The sequence below is a fragment of the Erythrolamprus reginae genome, chromosome 2, assembly GCF_031021105.1.
Source record: "Erythrolamprus reginae isolate rEryReg1 chromosome 2, rEryReg1.hap1, whole genome shotgun sequence".
Lineage (NCBI taxonomy): Eukaryota > Metazoa > Chordata > Lepidosauria > Squamata > Dipsadidae > Erythrolamprus > Erythrolamprus reginae.
In genome coordinates, this window is record NC_091951.1 from 261,685,895 (window position 1) to 261,707,181 (window position 21,287).

A 21,287-nucleotide genomic window follows, 5' to 3' on the forward strand; every position below is an offset into this window, starting at 1 on the left:
GATACAGCAAATCATGACAAATCCAAATAAATTTAAAATATTTAAAAAGATTTAAAAAGAACCCCATTTACTAACAAACACACACACAAACATACCATGCATAAATTGAACATGCCCGGGGGAGGTGTTTCAGTTCCCCCATGCCTGATGGCAAAGGTGGGTTTTAAAGAGTTTACAGAAGGGGGGGAGAGTAGGGGCAGTTCTAATCTCTGGGGGAGTTCGTTCCAGAGAGTCGGGGCCGCCAGAGAGAAGGCTCTTCCCCTGGGGCCCGCCAACCGACATTGTTTAGTTGACGGGACCCGGAGAAGGCCCACCCTCTAGGACCTAATCGGTCGCTGGGATTCGTGCGGCAGAAGGCGGTCTCGGAGATATTCTGGTCCAGTGCCATGAAGGGCTTTAAAGGCCATAACCAACACTTTGAATTGTGACCGGAAATTGATCGGCAGCCAATGCAGACTGCGGAGTGATGGTGAAACATGGGCATACCTAGGTAAGCCCATGACTGCTCTTGCAACTGCATTCTGCACGATCTGAAGTTTCCGAACACTTTTCAAAGGTAGCCCCATGTAGAGAGCATTACGGTAGTCAAACCTCGAGGTGATGAGGGCATGAGTGACTGTGAGCAATGAGTCCCGGTCCAGATAGGGCCGCAACTGGTGCACCAGGCGAACCTGGGCAAACGCCCCCCTTGCCACAGCTGAAAGATGGTTCTCTAATGTGAGCTGTGGATCGAGGAGGATGCCCAAGTTGCAGACCCTCTCTGAGGGGGGTCAATAATTCCCCCCCCCAGGGTAATGGATGGACAGATGTCCTTGGGAGATGTCCTTGGGAGGCAAAACCCACAGCCACTCTGTCTTATCCGCGTTGAGTTTGAGTCTGTTGACACCCATCCAGGCCCCAACAGCCTCCAGACACCGGCACATCACTTCCACTGCTTCGTTGGCTGGACATGGGGTGGAGATGTAAAGCTTGGTATCATCAGCATACTGATGATACCTCACCCCATGCCCTTGGATGATCTCACCCAGCAGTTTCATGTAGATATTAAATAGCAGGGGGGAGAGGACCGACCCCTGAGGCACCCCACAAGGGAGAGACCTCGGAGTCGACCTCTGATCCCCCACTAACACCGACTGCGACCGACCGTAGAGGTAGGAGGAGAACCACTGAAGAACAGTGCCTCCCACCCCCAACCCCTCCAGCCGGTGCAGAAGGATACCATGGTCGATGGTATCGAAAGCCCCTGAGAGGTCAAGGAGCACCAGGACAGAGGATAAACCCCTGTTCCGGGCCCGCCAGAGATCATCCATCAACGCGACCAAAGCAGTTTCCGTGCTGTAACCGGGCCTCAAACCCGACTGCTGGGGACCTAGATAATCGGCTTCTTCCAAGGACCGTTGGAGCTGGAGTGCCACCACCTTCTCATCTCAACAACCTTCCCCATAAAGGGAAGGTTGGAGACTGGACGATAGTTATTAAGTACGGCTGGGTCCAGGGAAGGCTTCTTGAGAAGGGGGCTCATGAGCGCCTCTTTATAGAGTGTTGGAAAAACTCCCCTCCCCAAGGAAGCGTTAGTAATCTCCTGGACCCAGCTCCGTGTCACCTCCCTGCCGGCCGAGACCAACCAGGAGGGACACGGATCCAGTAAACAGGTGGCGGAACTCACAGCTCCAATGGCCTTGTCCACTTCATCAGGTGTCACCAGATCAAACTCTTCCCAGACAGGTGGACAAGTACGTGCCCCAGTCACCTCGACTGACTCGTTGTCAGTCGACTCTGTTTTCCAATTGGAGTCCAATTTATGCTTCTGGCAGCACCCATTCGCCTAGCTACCCAGCCTGTGGCGGGTGGAGGGGTGACCCAGGAAGGAGAGTGCAGGAAACGCGAAGCAAATTGTCACTCCAGTGAGCGACACTGGTAAGGTTGTAAGTCGAGGACGTAACAGGTCACTTGAACAATGATGCTCTTTCAAGCCACTCCCACCTGATCACATGGCTGGCAAACCACTCCTACCCAGTCACATGACCATTAAGCCACACCCACAAAATAAGCCACACCCATAGTGTGGCAGTAAAAAAAAATTCTGCCCATTACTGAGAATAGTACTCGATTTTGAAATGCAGAATAGTCTCAAGATCTCTGAAAAGATGTACATATATGCAGGCAGGGATGAAATGCTCCAAGTTCGCTCTTGTCTGTTGGTCGGAGAGCTGGTCGCGAAGGAAGTATGAGGTTCCGCCGACCTGCCTAGACGCTGCCATTTGGATTCTTTTACCTTCTGCGTTTGTGTAAAGCGTTCTGTGCATGCTCAGGGAGTAAAAGAACCCAAATGGCAACATCCAGGCAGGTAGGCTGAGCCTCGCGTTCCCTTCACCACCAGCTCTCCGATGACTGATAGACATGAGTGCACGGGAGAATTTCACTCTTGTATGCAGGTCTGCACAAGTAACCAACCAACTTCTATTTGCAAGGCAAAGAGAGTAACAATCATTATTTATTTATTCCATTTTTTAATGCTGCCCTTCTCCTTAGACTCAGGGCGGCTTACAACATGTTAGCAATAGAACATTTTAACAAACCCAGCATATTGCCCTCAGAATCCGGGTCCTCATTTTACCCACCTCGGAAGGATGGAAGTCTGAGTCAACCTTGAGATTTGAACCGCTGACCTGAATATCTACAGTCAGCTTTAGTGGCCTGCAGTACTTCACTCTACCTGCTGCACCACCTCGGCTCTTATAATGTTATAATTATGTTATTATGTTATAATACCAGCGTCTCAATTGAACATTCAATTCCTATCTTTGTGATGTACCCCTACTCCCTCCCTTCCCATCCTTTGGCTATTGCATTCTGTATTCTTATACTTTTGTAGTATTGTATTTATGTAGTTTTATTATTATTGTAAGCCATCCAACCCTGTGGTAAGAGTGGTGGCCAATAAGTTTGATAAATAAAATAAATAAATGAATTGCTGGGTTTAGCCTGTAACACGTTAATAAACACTAACAGAAACAGGCAGGAATGCTAAAGGCACTTTTGAAGTTGATTAATAAAAACAATGTGTTGAGGGTTTTTTTTTTTAAATGAGTGGGAGATTAATAGAGGGTGGCATTCATTTTTGGTGTTGCTTAGCATAACATAGCAGTAGCAAGCCCTAAAAATAATGTTGGTTAATAGTAACATATTTTTTTTATTTTAAGTTTAAATGAAAAATACAAACCTAAAAAGGGATATTAAATTTGTATTAAGTGAATTAGGTCACTTTTCAGAACTATGTTTTAGTTCTCCCTTAATTATACTGCTGGTACCCAGGAGCATATCAAATATATATCTAGATTGTTACGTACTGATTGGCCAATATAGCGGCAGCAGATTTGAATGACTGTCATTGGCCGGCTGGGTTACAGGGAACCGTTAAAAGCGGCTTCCCTGATGCTCGCCGGCAGTTCTTGCTTAGTACTTGCTTACTACAATAAAAGTGCTGAACTGTTCTGTCTCAATTCTTCATTTCTGCAGAAATCTAACATAGATATACGTCCAACTGAAGATCCATAAATCTGTCAATTTTTCATTCTTTGAAAACAATGTATGGGCAATTGTTGACATTTCTGCATAAAATTGCACAAGAAGAGCAAAAGAACTGACAACCCTCATATATTGGTTACATCCACCATATTAATGTCTATGCATATATTTGACAAATTGGACTTAAGTCTCTGTATTGACAATGGTATGTTCGGACACTTCAAATACTCCAGAATGCAGCCGCGCGAGCTGTCATGGGTGCATCTCGGTACACCCACATGACACCTACGCTCCACAAGCTACACTGGCTTCCTATTAGTCTCCGGGCACAATTCAAGGTATTGGTTATTACCTATAAAGCCCTACATGGCTCAGGGCCAGACTATATACAGGACCGTATCTTGCCGCATACCTCTCAGAGACCTATAAGAGCACACAAAATTGGTTTCCTCCAGGTCCCATCAACTAATAAGCAATGCAGGTTGGCGAGACTGCAGGGGAGGGCCTTCTCTGTTGCCACCCCGGTTCTATGTAATCAACTTCCCCCGATGTTCGTACTGCTCCCACCCTATTGGCTTTCTGTAAGGCCACAAAGACCTGGCTTTGCCAGCAGGCTTGGGAGCCATAAACTAACAATAATCATGGCCAAATTGTATGAATGTCAAGTATGTATGTTGGGTTAGTGTATTATTGGTTTTTTAATTAAGGTTTTATAGCTCAGATTCTATATTTGACCTCTTTTTACTGTTTTTGTTTTTTATACTGTTGTAAACTGGTCTGAGTCCTTTGGGATTGGGTGGCATAGAAGTCAAATTAATTAATTAAACAAACAAACAAACAAACAATAAACTGTGGAACTGCTGGGCACTGGCTTGTTGAATGCAGTGGCCCATAGGAATATGGAACTTAATAAATTTTATGCTTACAGTATTTACTTTTACATTGTGAGACATTATGCTTGTTCCCCCCCCCCATGTATTCTAGCACAGAATGAAGTCAAACTAATTCTTTAAGTTAAAATTTGAGAATAAAAGATTGCTGTTTCTCTCTCTCTCAATGCAATATTGGGAATTAATAAAAGCTCCACGTGTAGAAAAATAAACTAATGTTCACTATGTTGCACGCAAGCATAGTGAAAACAAAAGGCAAAGGTTCTAATATTATATGGTCTAAGATCACAGGATATACCATATTTTTTGGAGTATAAGATTCACAGAAGTATAAGACGGACCTTAGTTTTGGGGGAAGAAAATAGGGGGGGGGGATCTGCCTACCAGGTATTTATCTGGCCAGCATCCTTAGTCTGATCAACTTCAGCACATTATTTTATTCCCTTGTTAGGGCTTAAAAAAACCTCATTTGGAGAAAGTACCAATGAAAGAGCTTGTGAGCTGGTAAGAACTGGGAACATTGTTAGCACTCATTAGGGCTGGAAAGAAACTTATTTGGAGTAAGTAGAGCAATGAAAAAAAGCCTGTAAACACTTAGGGCTGGAAAAACATTATTCAGAGAGAGTAACAATTAAAAATCTTGCAAGGTAAGAGCTGGGAAGATCATTAGCACGTAGTTAGGGCTGGAAAAAAAAGCTTCAAAAAAGCTACATTCAGAATATAAGACACACCCAAATTTTCAGCCTCTTTTAGGGAGGAAAAAAGTATGTCTTATACTTCAACAAATTTTATTTTATCTATTTATCTATTTATCTATTTATCTATTTATCTATTTATCTATTTATCTATTTATCTATTTATCTATTTATCTATTTATCTATTTATCTATTTATCTATTTATCTATTTATCTATTTATCTATTTATCTATTTATCTATTTATTTATTTATTTGGTTGGTTGGTTGGTTGGTTGGTTAGTCCAATACACAATGAGGGTTTTAGTGGGTATATATCAATATATACATAGTAAAATACATGATGAAAGTTATAGAGGAGATACTCATAGTAAAATATATCTAAGAAATAATAGAAAAGAAGATATAGGAATAGAATATATCAATGAAAGAGTAGAAGAAGAGATATAGGAATAGAGGAAAGGTATAGGAGATATAGGAGAGCAATAGGACAGGGGACGGAAGGCACTCTAGTGCTCTTGTACTCGCCCCTTACTGACCTCTTAGGAATCTGGATAGGTCAACCGTAGATAATCTAAGAGTAAAGTGTTGGGGGTTTGGGGATGACACTATGGAGTCCGGTAATGAGTTCCATGCTTCGGCAACTCGGTTACTGAAGTCATATTTTTTACAGTCAAGTTTGGAGCGGTTAATATTAAGTTTAAATCTGTTGTGTGCTCTTGTGTTGTTGTGGTTGAAGCTGAAGTAGTCGCCGACAGGCAGGACGTTGCAGCATATGATCTTGTGGGCAATACCTAGATACAGTAGGTTCCTAAAACACTGGATAGCCGATTCATTCAAGAGAATTTCAGTGAACTCAAAAGAAATCTGAAGAAGCTTTTGTCAGTTTTCTCTGGATTGCTTCATAGTACTTCTTTGGTTACTACGGTTCTGCTCTTGTGAAAGCACTTAATGCTTGTGAGATGCACCTCCTTTGTGTGCAAAATGGAACTGCTGGGGAAATAAAATCAACCTTAAGAGAAAAGTTGTGTGTGTGTACCATATGCTAGAAATGAGAAAATGAGAAACGAATGCGTACTTATCACACAAAAAATGGGACAATTTGGAAATTCCCTCAGTGAATACTGGTCCTAGATATCTTTCCTTAGGTTCCCCCCCCCCATGTTTAGTGTCAATTTGACAGGTCCCTTTCCTTCTGTTTTAATATATACAATGTATATCAACAGGAACAGAAATTGGTTGCAGATTAATGCAATATGTAAATATTTGAATAAAACTGAGATTAAAGAAGCATTTTTGAGAGAAGAAAACAGCCTAGAGAAAATATTGAAAGAAAAGATTAATGATTCAAAAGGACAGGCTAGTAAGATTTATAGTATGTTACTACAAGTGGAAGAGGAAGTGATTAAAGGCCTAACAAGATACTGGCAAAATGAATTACAGATCAATGAAAACGAGATGGAAAAAGTAGTAGAAAATATATATAAGATAAAGAACACAAGAATTAGAGAGATGAGAAGGAAAATTTTACATGAATGGTACTTTACGCCAGTAAAACTAGCACACTTCCAGAGGAAAGGAAAAGGAAATTGCTGGCATGGTTGCCAAATAAAAGGAGTTTTTATGCATATGCTCTGGGAATGTGTTGAAGTTCAAAAATTTTGGAAGGAAGTACAGAATGAAATTAACAATATGCTAAACATTAATTGGATAATCATGAAAGAATTAGCAACACTAGTTAAATATGGGGAATTACGAGAATTCAAAGAAATCAAAACAGCAGCTTTGGAAAGCACTCAAGCAGTAGTGGTATTAGGGTGGAAGGACAGCAATAAATGGACAATCCAGAATTGGTACTGGTACATGGTGGACCACATACACTTTGAAATTATGGAAATAAGATTAAATAATTTTGATGAAAATAAATTGGAGAAGCTGATGGCACGATGGAATAAGGTGAAAGATTTTATCTTACGTAGAATATATGACGGCAATGTGAAAAATAAACTCCAATCACTTTTTGTATGTAAAGAAATGTAAACCGGAGCCAAGGAAGAAATTGAAATTTATTGTAAATAATTGAACCCCCTAAATGGTGGAGGGGTTTATTGGTGTTGGGCACTCTTTCTTTAAGATTTTTTTGTTTGTTTGTTGTAACAAAAATTTAATAAAAAAATATTTAATAATAATAAAATAAAAAACAGGAGCAGAAATTTCTTTTGTTATAAAGGCTTGGCTATTTCTCCAACACGTGATCAAAAAAGAATTTTGAACCATCTCTGCAACTTCTGTACAGAAGATAATGTAAATAAAGTTTTGTGAGGCAGTTATAGCGTATAATGTTTCCTACTCATTAATTTCTGCTACTGTTTATGCAAGGATCAGGCTCATTTCGAGTCACATCCCTAAATCAATTTCAAACACATACAGACAGGAAGGAAATGGAAAACAAAAACTGCATAGGATCATAGATTTCCCAGACCCGGATATATTAAATCCACAGAGCGGAAACATGTTATATACTGTATATATATATTTAATGTTGAATGAATGTTTCCTTGAAACCTTGGGACAGAAAAATGCTAAAAGATGGATTTCCATCATAAGAAAGTCTGTGATCAACTCTTGACTACCATACTGTTTTCCCAAGAAAGAAAGAAAAGGGGGGGAGGGAGGGAAATATGATGCTAAATATTCCCAGAGGTCTATTATGGGGGGGGGGGGGGAAACCCACAGTTGTTGTGACTACTTTAGTTCTTTTATCAACTTTGTGGGAAAACTTCATTTCCAGTTATAAACCAGTTAGAAAACTGGAGTAGCAACACAGAGAGAAGTCACACTAGCCATGAAAACTCACTAAGTGAGTTTGGGACACTTACTATTACACTTAGCCCAACCAACAACCTATGGTTGAGACTGTGAGGATAAGTCTGGTAAAAATATGTCCTCTACACTGCCTCGCGTAGCTTCTTCTCTGGCTATATTCAACTGCTAACCAGAGCATACAAAACATTTGCCAGACCAATTCTGGAATACAGCTCATCCATCTGGAACCTGCATTGCATATTGAACATCAATACAATTGAGAGAGTCTAGAAATATTAAACAAAAGGAGTTCTCCACTCCATTACTCCAGTACTCGCAACAGAATACTGGTCAATGAATACTTTAGCTTCAACTGCAATAACACATGTAAACAAAATAGATTCAAACTCAATATAAACCGCTCAAAACTCAACTGCAGAAAATACGACTTCAGCAACAAAGTGATCAATGCCTGGAATGCACCACCTGACTCTGTGGTTTCCATCCGAAACCCCAAAAACTTTAACCTTAGACTGTCTACAGTCACTTCATCCCATTCCCAGGAGGTCTGTAAGAGAGTGCATCATCGTGCCTACCGTCCCTGTCCTACCGTCTATTGTCCAAATTTACCTATACCTACTTGCTTCTGTTTATGTTTATACCATACTTATCTTGTTTGATAAACAAACAAACAAAACTATTGCAAACATAATGGTACGATACATTCAGAGTTACAGCAATGAATAAGGTCTGTTGAGAACTATTCCATAGATGGAAAAATGCACTTCAGTCTATCTGAAGGGCTATGCATACATTTCAAGAAAAGCAATACCGGTCACTAGTGATGACACTGTCTAATGACAGCGCTAACAGATATCAAAGATCAGGTAAGCAGGGTCAGATCTACAACTTGTAACTGTTGCTGTGACTACCCTAAGCAAAGATTTAAGCTGCTGGCTTGGATGTCCAGTAATGGCCTCCAAGAACACGGTAACCGCGATAAGACACTTAATGCACATTTTTTTTGAGAGAGAAAAAACGGTGCATTGAATTATCTCTTGGCAGACAAAAATAAAGCCCCAAGATGCAGCTCTAGTAAAATAAACAAGTCTTAGTTACTGTAATTGCTGCCTTGGTTGCCAGGATTTTAAGAGGCACTACCCAGGAGGCATTGGCATGGCAATGTTTAATTATGGCACCTCCCACGTAGAATGAAGTAAGTGTCTATCTTGTTCCTGATTAACGTTTCTCCCTCCACAAAATACTTTTCTGAAAAAACAATGGGAAAATAGGGGATGGGCCGAGGAGTATGTCACTTCTTCTACTAAGCTGATACCATTCTTTCATCAATTGATGGTCCACTCAGCATCCACAGAAAAGTTCTTGCCTTGCCTTCTCTACAATTAATCAAAATAATCTTTTGGGGAGTAAGCTTGTAGGGCAGCAGATGATAAAGAACAGGATTATCTTCACAGTCTATAGAAAGAAGCAGAACTTATATGAGTTTGTTGATGTCTCTGTATTGGCATTATTATGAAAATTGGCCCAAAGATGGACCTTGATTTCATCTTTCCATCTGTCCTATGTCCTCTTTGTCCATGCAGTCTAATTCTAAAGTTAATAAAATAAGGGATTGCTTAGGATAATGCATGAGCTCTCATTGCCACTGCCAACTCCTTCCAAATAACATTTCTAGAGATTTTATTTTTCCTCCTCTTCCAGTTAAAAACATACTTCTAGTATGTACAAATAAACAATAAACTCAGAAAACTCTTATTTAGCAAAAAGAAAATTGTTTATGTTTAGCGGTGTCACTGCAGGAATTTCTGGTTCTTAGGTTTTTGTTTTAGCACACAATGAACTGTGTATTTAAATCCATGTATCTGTATGTATATTTTGTTATATCAACTATGGGTCAATTTTGCTACAAATTTGTTTCTCTTTACTCACCATTGATGCTTAGAAGAATGATCTAGAACAGCATCTTGGGCTATGCTTTAGGAATCATAGTTAATTTCCTGAAATCAAGCTTTAATTAAACAACTAAAATATATTATTGATTAAATTTAAATTTATAATTTATAAAAGAAATATTTTTAAATGGTGTGCAATTATATATTAGAAACATAGAAACATAGAAGACTGATGGCAGAAAAAGACCTCATGGTCCATCTAGTCTGCCCTTATACTATTTTCTGTATTTTATCTTAGGATGGCTATATGTTTATCCCAGGCATGTTTAAATTCAGTTACTGTGGATTTATCTACCACGTCTGCTGGAAGTTTGTTCCAAGGATCTACTACTCTTTCATTAAAATAATATTTTCTCATGTTGCTTTTGATCTTTCCCCCAACTAACTTCAGATTGTGTCCCCTTGTTCTTGTGTTCACTTTCCTATTAAAAACATTTCCCTCCTGGACCTTATTTAACCCTTTAACATATTTAAATGTTTCAATTATGTCCCCCCTTTTCCTTCTGTCCTCCAGATTATACAGATTGAGTTCATTAAGTCTTTTTATGCTTAAGACCTTCCACCATTCTTGTGGCCCATCTTTGGACCCGTTCAATTTTGTCAATATCTTTTTGTAGGTGAGGTCTCCAGAACTGAACACAGTATTCCAAATGTGGTCTCACCAGCGATCTATATAGCGGGATCATAATCTCCCTCTTCCTGCTTGTTATACCTCTAGCTATGCAGCCAAGCATCCTACTTGCTTTCCCTACTGCCTGACTGCACTGTTCACCCATTTTGAGACTGTCAGAAATCACTACCCCTAAATCTTTCTCTTCTGAAGTTTTTGCTAACACAGAACTGCCAATACAACACAGAACTGCCAATGCAATATATTGTTAACATATTTCAAAAACAGAAACAAAACAAAAAGGAGGCTATAAAAGCTTCTTCTCCAAATTCTGCTTAGTATTTCTCAATTAGGTCAGGGGTATAGAATCTATCTTTATATAGACTGTTTTTAATACTAGAGTCTTTGCAGATATAAAGCAGAAGATGTGGGGCAAGCAATAGAGAGCAATACTTAGAAACTACATAATACTCAAGTTCAGTTATTCCTAAAATGCTGTCATGAAATATCCAACAAAATAGGAAGCTCAAAGGTTTCCTCAAACCACCTCAAAAAAATCTGGAAGTTGAGGTAAAGCAATGGACAAAGCAAAATTTCTGGAGGTGCTGAACTTTTCATAATGAGGGTGCCACAAAAAGAATTATTGTTCCAAAGTGAACAAGAGACCTCAGAGGAAAAAGTGGAACATGTGACCCCACGATACATTTAGGGCCTAAATCAATGTCTGTACTGTGAAGCAACTTCGAAACAAATAGGTAGTCAGTCCAATTTATGGACAATAGACTTCATTCAAATTACTTGAGTATACTCCAACTGGAGACTGTCAGGGTCTGGATGGGTACCAACAGGCTCAGACTCAATCCAGACAAGACGGAGTGGCTGTGGGTACTACCTCCTAAGGACACGTCCATCTGTCCATCCATCACCCGAGGGGGGGGAATTATTGATCCCCTCAGAGAGGGTTCACAACTTGGGCGTCCTCCTCGATCCACAGCGAATATTAGAACACCATCTTTCGGCTGTGGTGAGGGGGGCGTTTGCCCGGGTCTGCCTGGCCCTATTTGGACAGCGGCGTGAGCAGTTTTGGGCCTTCCGAGACATGCCCATATCTCATCATCACTCCGCGGACTGCATTGACTACCGATCTGTTTCTGGACACAATTCAAAGTGTTGGTTATTACCTATAAAGCCCTACATGGCATAGGACCAGACTATCTCCGAGACCATCTTCTGCCACACGAATCCCAGCGACCGGTGAGGTCCCACAGAGTTGGTCTCCTCAGGGTTCCGTCGACCAAACAATGTCGACTGGTGGGACGTAGGGGAAGAGCCTTCTCTGTGGGGGACCCGGCCCTCTGGAACCAGCTCCCCCCAGAGATTCGTACTACCTCCACCCTTCTCGCCTTCCGAAAGAGTTTAAAAACTGATCTTTGCCACCAGGCCTGGAGTTCCTTAGATTTCCTCCTGACAAATGAATGCTTTAGTTTGATTGTTGAATGAATGATATTGATAGTTTTTTAATTAGAATTTTAAAGATTGTTTTTAATGTATTAATTGTATTGTTATTATTGTTTCTTATTTTTATGTACATGCTGTGAGCCGCCCCAAGTCCTCAGAGAGGGGCGGAATACAAATCCAATTAAATCTAAATCTAAATCTAAACATAATCTAATTCTAATTCTAAGTCTAAATATAAACATAAATACAGTGGTACCTCGGTTCTCGACCACAATTCGTTCCAGAAGTGTGGTCGAGAACCGATTTGGTCAAGTACCGAATTAATTTATCCCATAGGAAATAATGGAAATGGATTTAATTGGTTCCCAGCCTGTTGACTCGCTGGGGACCAATTAAATCTATTTTCTTTATTTGCTATGGGATAAAAATCTGAGTAGCTCTATAGTCTAACCTCTCCAAGCTGCAGGAAGGGTGGGGGCAGCTGCAATACCGGCAGCTTCGGGGGGCTCCTTTCATCAGTGCTTGGTCTTGTGCACCAACTTTATCCTTCCCAGCGGCAGCGGTGGTGACGGCAGCGGTTTCCCTTCGAGGAGCAGCAGCGCCGGGAATCTCACGTAATGAAGGGAAACCATTTGGAGCTCCACCCCAGAGCACCCAATTTGCACTGAAAGATGTTGAAACAAAATGCATATGCCACGCCCACAGCGTGGTAGTAAAAATTTTGGTAGCCCATCACTGTCCGCGTGCCACCTGTGGCACCCGTGCCATAGGTTCGCCATCACTGATCTAGGTCATGGTTTTCCCAAAGGTGTTTTTCCAAAAGGCAGCTTGACTTTCTTGGCTTCTCCCTTGAAACTGTTTGCTTCTCATTCGAGAATTTAAAACTGAAGAAGCTTCTTGGATGAGAAGTGAAACATTTTCAAGGAAAAAGCCAAGAAAATCCAATTGTCTTCTGGGAATGCACTTCTGGGACAATTGTCCTGTTATTTTTAGTCCTATGTAGAGACAGCCATTTTAAACTCCCTTGGTATAATTTTAGGACAATGTATTACATTTTTGGGTCTCTGTGGGTCCCTAAAGCCTTAAAACCTGAAAAAAAAGTATGGGGCAGCTTGTCTCTATGTAGTTCTGGTACTGAAGGTAAATTTTCGCAGTCCTCTAAGATTCTTGCATGCTTCTGAAATTTGGGAGAGTTATCTGTGAATCTTTACTTTGCAGATGTTTTCAGCATCATAGACATAAGAAAAGAGCTACCCTAAAAATAACATGAAACAGAAAAAGAAAGCAAGGGTTGGCAAACTTCAGCCATTCCTATAAACAAAAGCTTCAATTATTAAGGTGCAATCCCAGCTTCGCAGCAGGGTGGTCCAGCAACAACTAACTAACCCCAAGCAACAATTTAAATCCCATCAGCTGTGACAATGTGTCTTTCATTTCTCTTCTGCAGAACCATGGAGTTTCTCTTGACTGGCGTGAATTAATCTCATTGGTCTCAGTGTCCTGGTGAAGCGAAAGTGCCTCGCAGCTGGAACACAACCCACAAAGCCACAGGCAGCCTTATTTATCCAAACAGTTCTCCAGTTGTTCCCATTGAAGGAATCACATCCCTGTCAACCTAATTAAGGGTGGGTTCTAACTTCCCTCACTGCCAGTTTGCTTCTTCCTGCGCCGCGTGGCCGTGCCCCGTGAGTACAAGCACACTTTGCACATACGTGCATGGGCGGGGCCAAAAATAACCCCACCCCCCAAAAAAGCTGAAAACAAGATGGCGATTGCATGCACAGTGCCAGAAACTCAGCTTCTGTGCATGCTCAGAAGAAAATAAATAATTTTAACAATAATATATATTATTGTATATTAATAATATACAATAATAATATATGTATCAATTATTTTTAGCTGAAATTTTAAAATTAAGGGAGACTAGGATGGTACCATTTCGGCCTTGTTCTGGCCTCATCAGCTAGCCACACCCTTCCTTACTGGGATTCGATCTGGCAGCCTCTGCCTTGTAAGGCAGAGAATTAGCAGTTGAGCCACCAGACCTTGATCCCTCCAGCTCTGTACCAGGGAGGGGCTATATGTTTTTTTATGTCGGATCACCCTGGTGTATTGAAGGAACGTCACAGCTCCTTTTTGCCTCTAGGCCCAACCCAGGACCATTTCAAGGCAGTTAATTTATTCATAGCCGACAACTATATTCTGTATGTATCATATAAATAATTTATATATATAAATAATTTCTTTATTAAGTTAATAAAAAAGAGAGGAATATAAACAAGAAAAGAAGGGGGGGAAAGATACAGAATCAAATAGTTTAGGAAAATAGTAGAATTGTTACATAGTAATACATAAAAAAATATATCTCAACAATCTATTTCTTAAACTATGTAGGTAGAAGATATCCTTGTCATTACTGTATATATCTTATGTTCTGTTTATAATTCGTGCATTTAGTTTCAAATGCGTATATATACATATTAGTTAGTGGAAAGTGATTTTTTGAAAAAGGAAAACTAGTAAATAAGAATATAATTAAGGAAAGATAATGTTTTGATATTCAACTAGAGTAGTTAGAGAAAATTTAGATTTATTTAAAGAAGAAAAGAGTAAGGAGTAGTGAGGAGGGTAAATCTGTGTGTGAGGCAGACGTTTTTGGGTGATACGACATGGTATAGTAAGAAGATAGGGGGTGTATATGTAAGGTATAATAAATGTATTCTTATGTAAAAAAAGTATGAAAGTTGATATAGGAATTGATAAATAGTTGTATTAATATGTTATGTGGTGCGTAAAAATTTCTATTTGGTTTAAAGATGAATAAAGAGAGATATGATATAAAATCATTTTCAAATTGAGTTTCATATTAGTTGGTTTTGGAATTATTTTGTAGATTGATTTTATTTCCGTTTAGAACGGTCAAAGATGAGAGGCTTATTACTTTTATGACATAAAAAATTGATATTTTTTGCTGTGATCCATTTGTGCCAATTGTCCAATTTTTTTTTAAAAGTTGGCAGCATCCATGGATAGTGTGAATTGGTTCTGTGACATCATCATGATGTCACCAACAGGTTGCTACCAGTTTGGACGAATCAGTCCAAACCAGGAGGAACTCAACTCTGGAGCTCATGCATCTTGTACACAATCAATAATATTTTGACCATAAATATGCTCGCATATGGCCATTATTTGAGATTACATATTTTACTAATAGAAGCTTAAAACTATTTAGTCACTTTCTAATGTATCTCTTCAACATAGTGACAAACATTACAAATGTATATATGTCATACATATTGTTCTGCCGGGCTCTCTGGTAGGAGCCTCCCGAAAATTCAAGGGTACAAATTTCAGACACACACACGTTTGAAAATTCAAAACAATGTTCTTTATCACAAAATTCAAAATAAACTAAGCACTCTTTTTGTATTGCAAAGAGCACTCGTCCTAAAACAACCGGGTAGTCTACAATTTCCCTTAATCAGTCATTAAGTACTTAGCTAGCAGCTGTGAAGAAACTTCATACCCCTTCTTCTTCCAACAAAGTGAGACACACACACAGACACACGTTGCTCTGCTTTGTTTTCAAAGGCGTGAAAAATCAGCAAAGTCCAGCAACACAGGATTCCTGACGAACTGCGATTAGATACTCTTCCACAATGGCCAAACTCACATGCTGCTATTTATAGCAGCAGCCCTAATTACTGGAGCCCAGGGCCACCATCAGAAATTTTGGGGCCCCATACAGCCTAAGTGTCTGGGCCCCCCCCTGCCATCTTAAAACTATTTTAAGTCGCCAAGCCACTCCATCCCCCGGGGATCATTTCCCGCTTCACGCCAAGCAAGGCGGTCCCATAGGCCAGTGTTTCCCAACCTTGGCAACTTGAAGATATCTGGACTTTAACTCCCAGAATTCCCCAGCCAGCGAATGCTGTCTGGGGAATTCTGGGAGTTGAAGTCCAGATATCTTCAAGTTGTCTTTTATAATAAATTTTTTTTTAAATAGTTTACATACAACAGACATATAACAGTGCACAGTGCATGTGCCCATCACCTAACAACAACACCCCCCCCATCACCCCCACCACCCATACAGGAGGATTCAAAAAAAATTTAATTGTTTATCTATTATTCCTTGGCTCTATCTTGTTCTAGTATTACTAGATATCTTCAAGTTGTCAAGGTTGGGAAGCACTGCCATAGGCTATTTCAGGAACTGGGTTAAGCCGATTGTGTGGACTCGTCCAGGAGAAAGAAACAATGCCACTTGGCGGGACCCAGGGGAAGAACCTTCTCTGTGGCGGCCCCGGCCCTCTGGAACCAACTCCCCCCCAGAGATTAGAATTGCCCCCACCCTCCTTGCCTTTCGTAAGCTACTTAAAACCCACCTCTTTCCCCCTAGGCCCTTACAATTTTATGCATGGTATGTCTGTATGTATGTTTGGTTTTTATAATAATGAGTTTTTAACTGTTTTTAGTATTGGATTATTATTGTATGCTGTCTTGTTATTGCTGTTAGCCGCCCTGAGTCTTCGGAGAGGGGCGGCATACAAATACAAGAAATAAAATAAATAAAAAATAAGTACCCCCAACAAAACTAGACTGATGGGAACCATGGCATGGTCAACTTGCTGGACCAAACTGAACAGTTAGAAACAACTGGTCTGCCATGCAACTTGGTCCCAAGCCCATTTAAACGTGTGAAAGGGGAGAGTAAGAGAGGAAGGAGTGAAAGAAGGGAGTGAGGGAGGAAAGAAGGGAGGAAGGAGAAGGAAAGCAAGAAATGGAGGGAGGGAAGGAAAGAAAGAAAGAAAAGAAAGAAAGAAAGGGGGAAGGGACAGGAACAGAGGAAGGAAAGAAGGAAACTTATGAAAGGGGAGAGTAAGAGAGGAAGGACTGAAGGAAGGGAGGGAGGGAAGGAGGGAGGGAGTGAGGGAAAGAAGGAAGGAAGGGAAGGAGGGAGAGAGAAGGAATGAAGGAAGAAGGGAGGGAGGGAAAGAAGGTAGGAGGGAGGGAAGGAAGAAGGTAGGGAGGGAAAGAAGGAAGGAGGGAGGGAGAGGGAAAGAAGGAAGGAGGGAAGGAGGGAGGGAGAGAGAAGTAAGGAGGGAAGGAGGGAGGGAGAGAGAAGTAAGGAGGGAAGGAGGGAAAGAAGGAAGGGAAGGAGGGAGGGAGGGAAGGACGGAGGGAAAGAAGGAAAGAAGGAAGGAAGGGAAGGAGGGAGAGAGAAGGAAGAAGGGAGGGAGGGAAAGAAGGAAGGAGGGAGGGAGAGGGAAAAAGGAAGGAGGGAAGGAGGGAGGGAGAGAGAAGGAAGGAGGGAAGGAAGAGGGGGAAGGGACGAAGGAAGAAGGGGGAGAAGGAGCCTGAAAAAGAGGGCAGGCGTGCTGAGAAACTTGCAGAAGCAGAGAAGGGCAAAGGGGGGGGGAGCGAGAGAGCGAGCAGGGGTTTCCCAACAAAAGGGAAAGCACAGCAGTTGGGAGAAGCGGCGCTGGGAACCCCGCTCAAGGGGAGGGAGAGGCGGCGCACCTCAGGCTGCAGCGTCGGTGGCGTCTGGGCAAAGTCGGGCGCCTCAAAAGCCAGGGATAGCAACTGCCGGGCTCCAGACCCCCTCTTGGCCCCAGAGCCGCCGCTCTCAGGCTCCGGTTTGGGGTCCCCGGCTTTCAGCTGCCTACTGGGGGATTCAGGAGGGTCGGGCAGTTCCGCGTCCTGCTGCGTCAGGTCCATGACTCCAGGGCCCGGAGGAGGAGGAGGCCGGATCATCGGAGTAAGGGCTGTTCCCTCCCTCCTGGGCGCGGGGGATCCCGTCTCCCCAAGGCGCTCAGTGATTTCCCCTCCAGGGAAATAGGGGCTCTGAAGCGCCTCTCCGCCTCCCGTTGGAGCCCAGAGGAGCCTTTTCCTCCCCCCCCTTCAGGAACTGAAGCTCGAGGGAGAGGGTGGGAGGAAGGAGGGAAGGGGGGAGAGAGAGAGAGAGCGAGGGGAAAAAAGGGAGGCGACTGCTGCTTTTACTGGCCCTGACAAGCTCGGGCTTCCCAGGCTAGGCCCAACCCGTCCAACTGGCTGGGCAGCCTCGACTCACCGCCAGCGAATCCGGGGGAAATGACAGGCCCGTTCCAACTTCTCCTGCCAGCTTATCACCTCCCGCTCACTGCCTGCTGGTTCCTGGCAGTACTTGTCCTCTTCTGATGTTGGCTGTTCTCTCTCCGGCGCCTGGGCTAGGCGGCTCAGGGGACGGCGCGGTGCTTTCCCCCGTGCCCTAGTCCAGCCCAGTCTTCACGCTGGGGAGGAGCCAATTCAGACGGGCGCAGAGGCATAACTGCCATGCACTTTGAAAGTGCCGCGCTCAGCAGGGGCGGAGCGGGGAGGAGTCATGGGCCTGCCTCACCTCAGCAAAGTAAAAGGCCCGGACTTTTACTTTGCTGAGGTGACAGTCTGCGCATGTGCAAGGAGCTGCTGACTGCGGCCCCCCCTAATTGTTCAATTTCTCTGGGCCCGTGACGGGACTCCCAGTAGTACCGGTCTATCGGCAGCCCTGCTGGAGCCCCACCCAAACACAGGTGGCCTCACTTATCTCCTGTAATATGTCCTTACTTGGTCTCTTCTATGCATAATTCTGCACTTGCGTGGGTCCAAAACGTCTTCATCCGAATCAATGGAAGATAAGGGAGATTGACTGCCTGGGCTGTGTGCCAAGCCCCCCTCTGCCGAGTCACTCCCACCTTCTTCTTCGTCCGAGGAAACTAAACTCTGAACTGACTCTGTTGGCAATAACACAGGCCTGTGACATGTTGAAGTTTCCCCTGCATCCACCTCCACATTCCCTGGGGCAGGAGCTGGGCCAGAGCCAACCACAACACATATACAAAATGAACACAGACAAATAAGCAGGCAAAAATTAAGAAATGTGGGAGAAGGGAAGTCTGCAGGTTGATAGAGTCATACCATAGGAAGTGCTTTCCAGTGATTCAATTAACCCATTACACATGAAGAATGAGGAAAACAATTTTGAACTACAGAAGATCTACTGCAATAATACAGTGTTCCCTCGATTTTTGCGGGTTCGAACTTCGCGAAAAGTCTATACCACAGTTTTTAAAAAATATTAATTAAAAAATACTTTGCGGTCCCCCCCCCCATACCACGGTTTTTCCCATCCGATGACATCATATGTCATCACCAAACTTTTGTCCACCTTTAATAAATATTTTTTAATAAACTTTAATAAAGAAACATGATGAGTAATACTCTAAATAGTTGCTAAGGGAATGGAAAATTGCAATTTAGGGGTTTAAAGTGTTAAGGGATGGCATGTGATACTGTTCATAGCCAAAAATGGTGTATTTACTTCCGCATCTTTACTTCGCGGAAATTCAACTTTCGCAGGCGGTCTCGGAATGCACTGTATTTGAAAATCATTAGTCTTTACTTACCACATTGCTGCATGTTCTATATCTAATATTCCGTCCTTCACAGCTCCTACATGCAGAAAAGGGGAAAAAAAGCACATATCACATACTAACCAGCAGAATGTTCCTGGTTACACAAGTAAAGGGCACCTCCATCTATCATTTACCAGTCTATGTTAATTAATTAGTGTTAGTTAATTAATACATATTAATTCAAGTTCTATGCCACCCTTCTCCTGAGACTCAGGACGACTTACATCAAATAATATAAACATGATAGAAATCTCTATAAAATTACAACTAAAAATCCCCATAGTTAAAAACCAAACAAATAAATTCCATTTACTGTACATGGAATTCTTCGTTCCAATTGCTGAATCTTGTTACTTACATTTTTGCCACCACCATGTACTGTATTTGTATGGGAGCAAAAATATACACATTCCACACTTCCACAGAAGCAATTTATCTTGTTCTTTTGTTAAAAATTTTGTCCCTTCAAAATTGCATGGCAATCATCAAGAAGAGAATATAATTTCCTAATTATAGTAAATTGTCCACAGAGTTTGTTATCCTTGTCTATTGTAGAAAAATAAGGTTATCTTTACTTTAATAGACTAACTTCTATTAATGTTATAACCATCTATGGACTTCAGTCCACTTTATCTTCTTTAGGTGTATGTGGTATTATTTCCTATTCATTGGGCCAGGAATCAGTTAAGAGAATAGTTACAAGAAAATTTAGCATAGGAGTTGCTGACAATCACGTATAGACATTCACTAAACATTAATTAAAAAGTTTGGATATTGACATGACATATTTTTTTAAATCTACATGGTGACGTGTAATTGTGAAGTTGTTAAATCTCACATGTCCACTTATATTCAAACTAGTAGTTAAACATATTTTTCACTGGGCAATACCCTGGAAAGAAATATATATTTGAACCAGCATTCTGAATTAACAAGCAATTTGATAGTCAAATAGAATCATATCAACATGCAAAGAGAAAAGGCCACTAGCATAGGCATTTTCAAAAGAGGGAAAAGGCTGTTGCATTCAAAAGAGAAAACTTTGGTTTGTTGAAGGCGGCATTCCTTTAGGTTACCTGTATTGCATTATCATTATTATCAGAGCTGTGGTGGCGCAGTGGTTAGAATGCGGTACTGCAGCTGCTAACTGCTAGTCATTACTTACATTTCTTTAAGTTTCAGTTTTCTAATGAAAATTCCACAAATTGGGCTAGAATTTAGAATACAGTTTGGCCAAAACAATGCTGCACTAAGAGAAGCAGTCAATGTAGTTGCTTTCCCCCAAATGAACCCATTTAATCAGATCCTTTGGAGATGCCTGGGGACATTGTTCTTATAATTGCTTGTTTATTCAGTTTGAAGAAAATGTACTATCTATATATTTATATTTTTAAAATGTATACTACCATCTAAATTATAGCCATATGTTTAGATATTAATGTCACATTACATAGCATCATGGTTGCTGCAAACAATTCTTTTTTCACTGATCGTAAACCATCATCTTTTTCTTTTTTTTAATTGCAGACTTTAAAAAAAATAAACCATGTTAACTGAATAGTGTATGGCTATTTTTTGTTGTAGTTAGTTGTGAAGTCATGTCTGACCGATTGCAACCCTGTGGACAATGTTCCTCCAGGCCTTCCTGTCCTCTACCATCCCCCATTTAAGCTCACACCAAATGTGTTCTGTCGGGCTCTCTGATAGGAGCCTCCCGAAAATTCAAGGGTACAAATTTCAGACACACACATGTTTGAAAATTCAAAACAATGTCCTTTATCACAAAATTCAAAATAAACTAAGCACTCTTTTTGTATTGCAAAAGCACTCGTCCCAAAACAACTGGGTAGTCTGTACAATTTCCCTTACATTGCTCTGCTTTGTTTTCAAAGG

At 41.5% G+C, this 21,287-nt stretch overlaps 1 protein-coding gene across 2 annotated transcripts in view; it reads right to left on the reverse strand.

Annotated features, from left to right (window-relative positions):
- The window catches only part of ADAMTSL1 (ADAMTS like 1), a 637,539-nt gene that overhangs the window by 232,902 nt on the left and 383,350 nt on the right, over nt 1-21,287 (reverse strand). For both annotated transcript variants that reach the window (XM_070742526.1, XM_070742525.1), the window contains exon 4: nt 19,386-19,431. In XM_070742526.1, the coding sequence (XP_070598627.1) occupies nt 19,386-19,431 (46 nt within the window). The remainder of the gene's footprint in view (nt 1-19,385; nt 19,432-21,287) is intronic.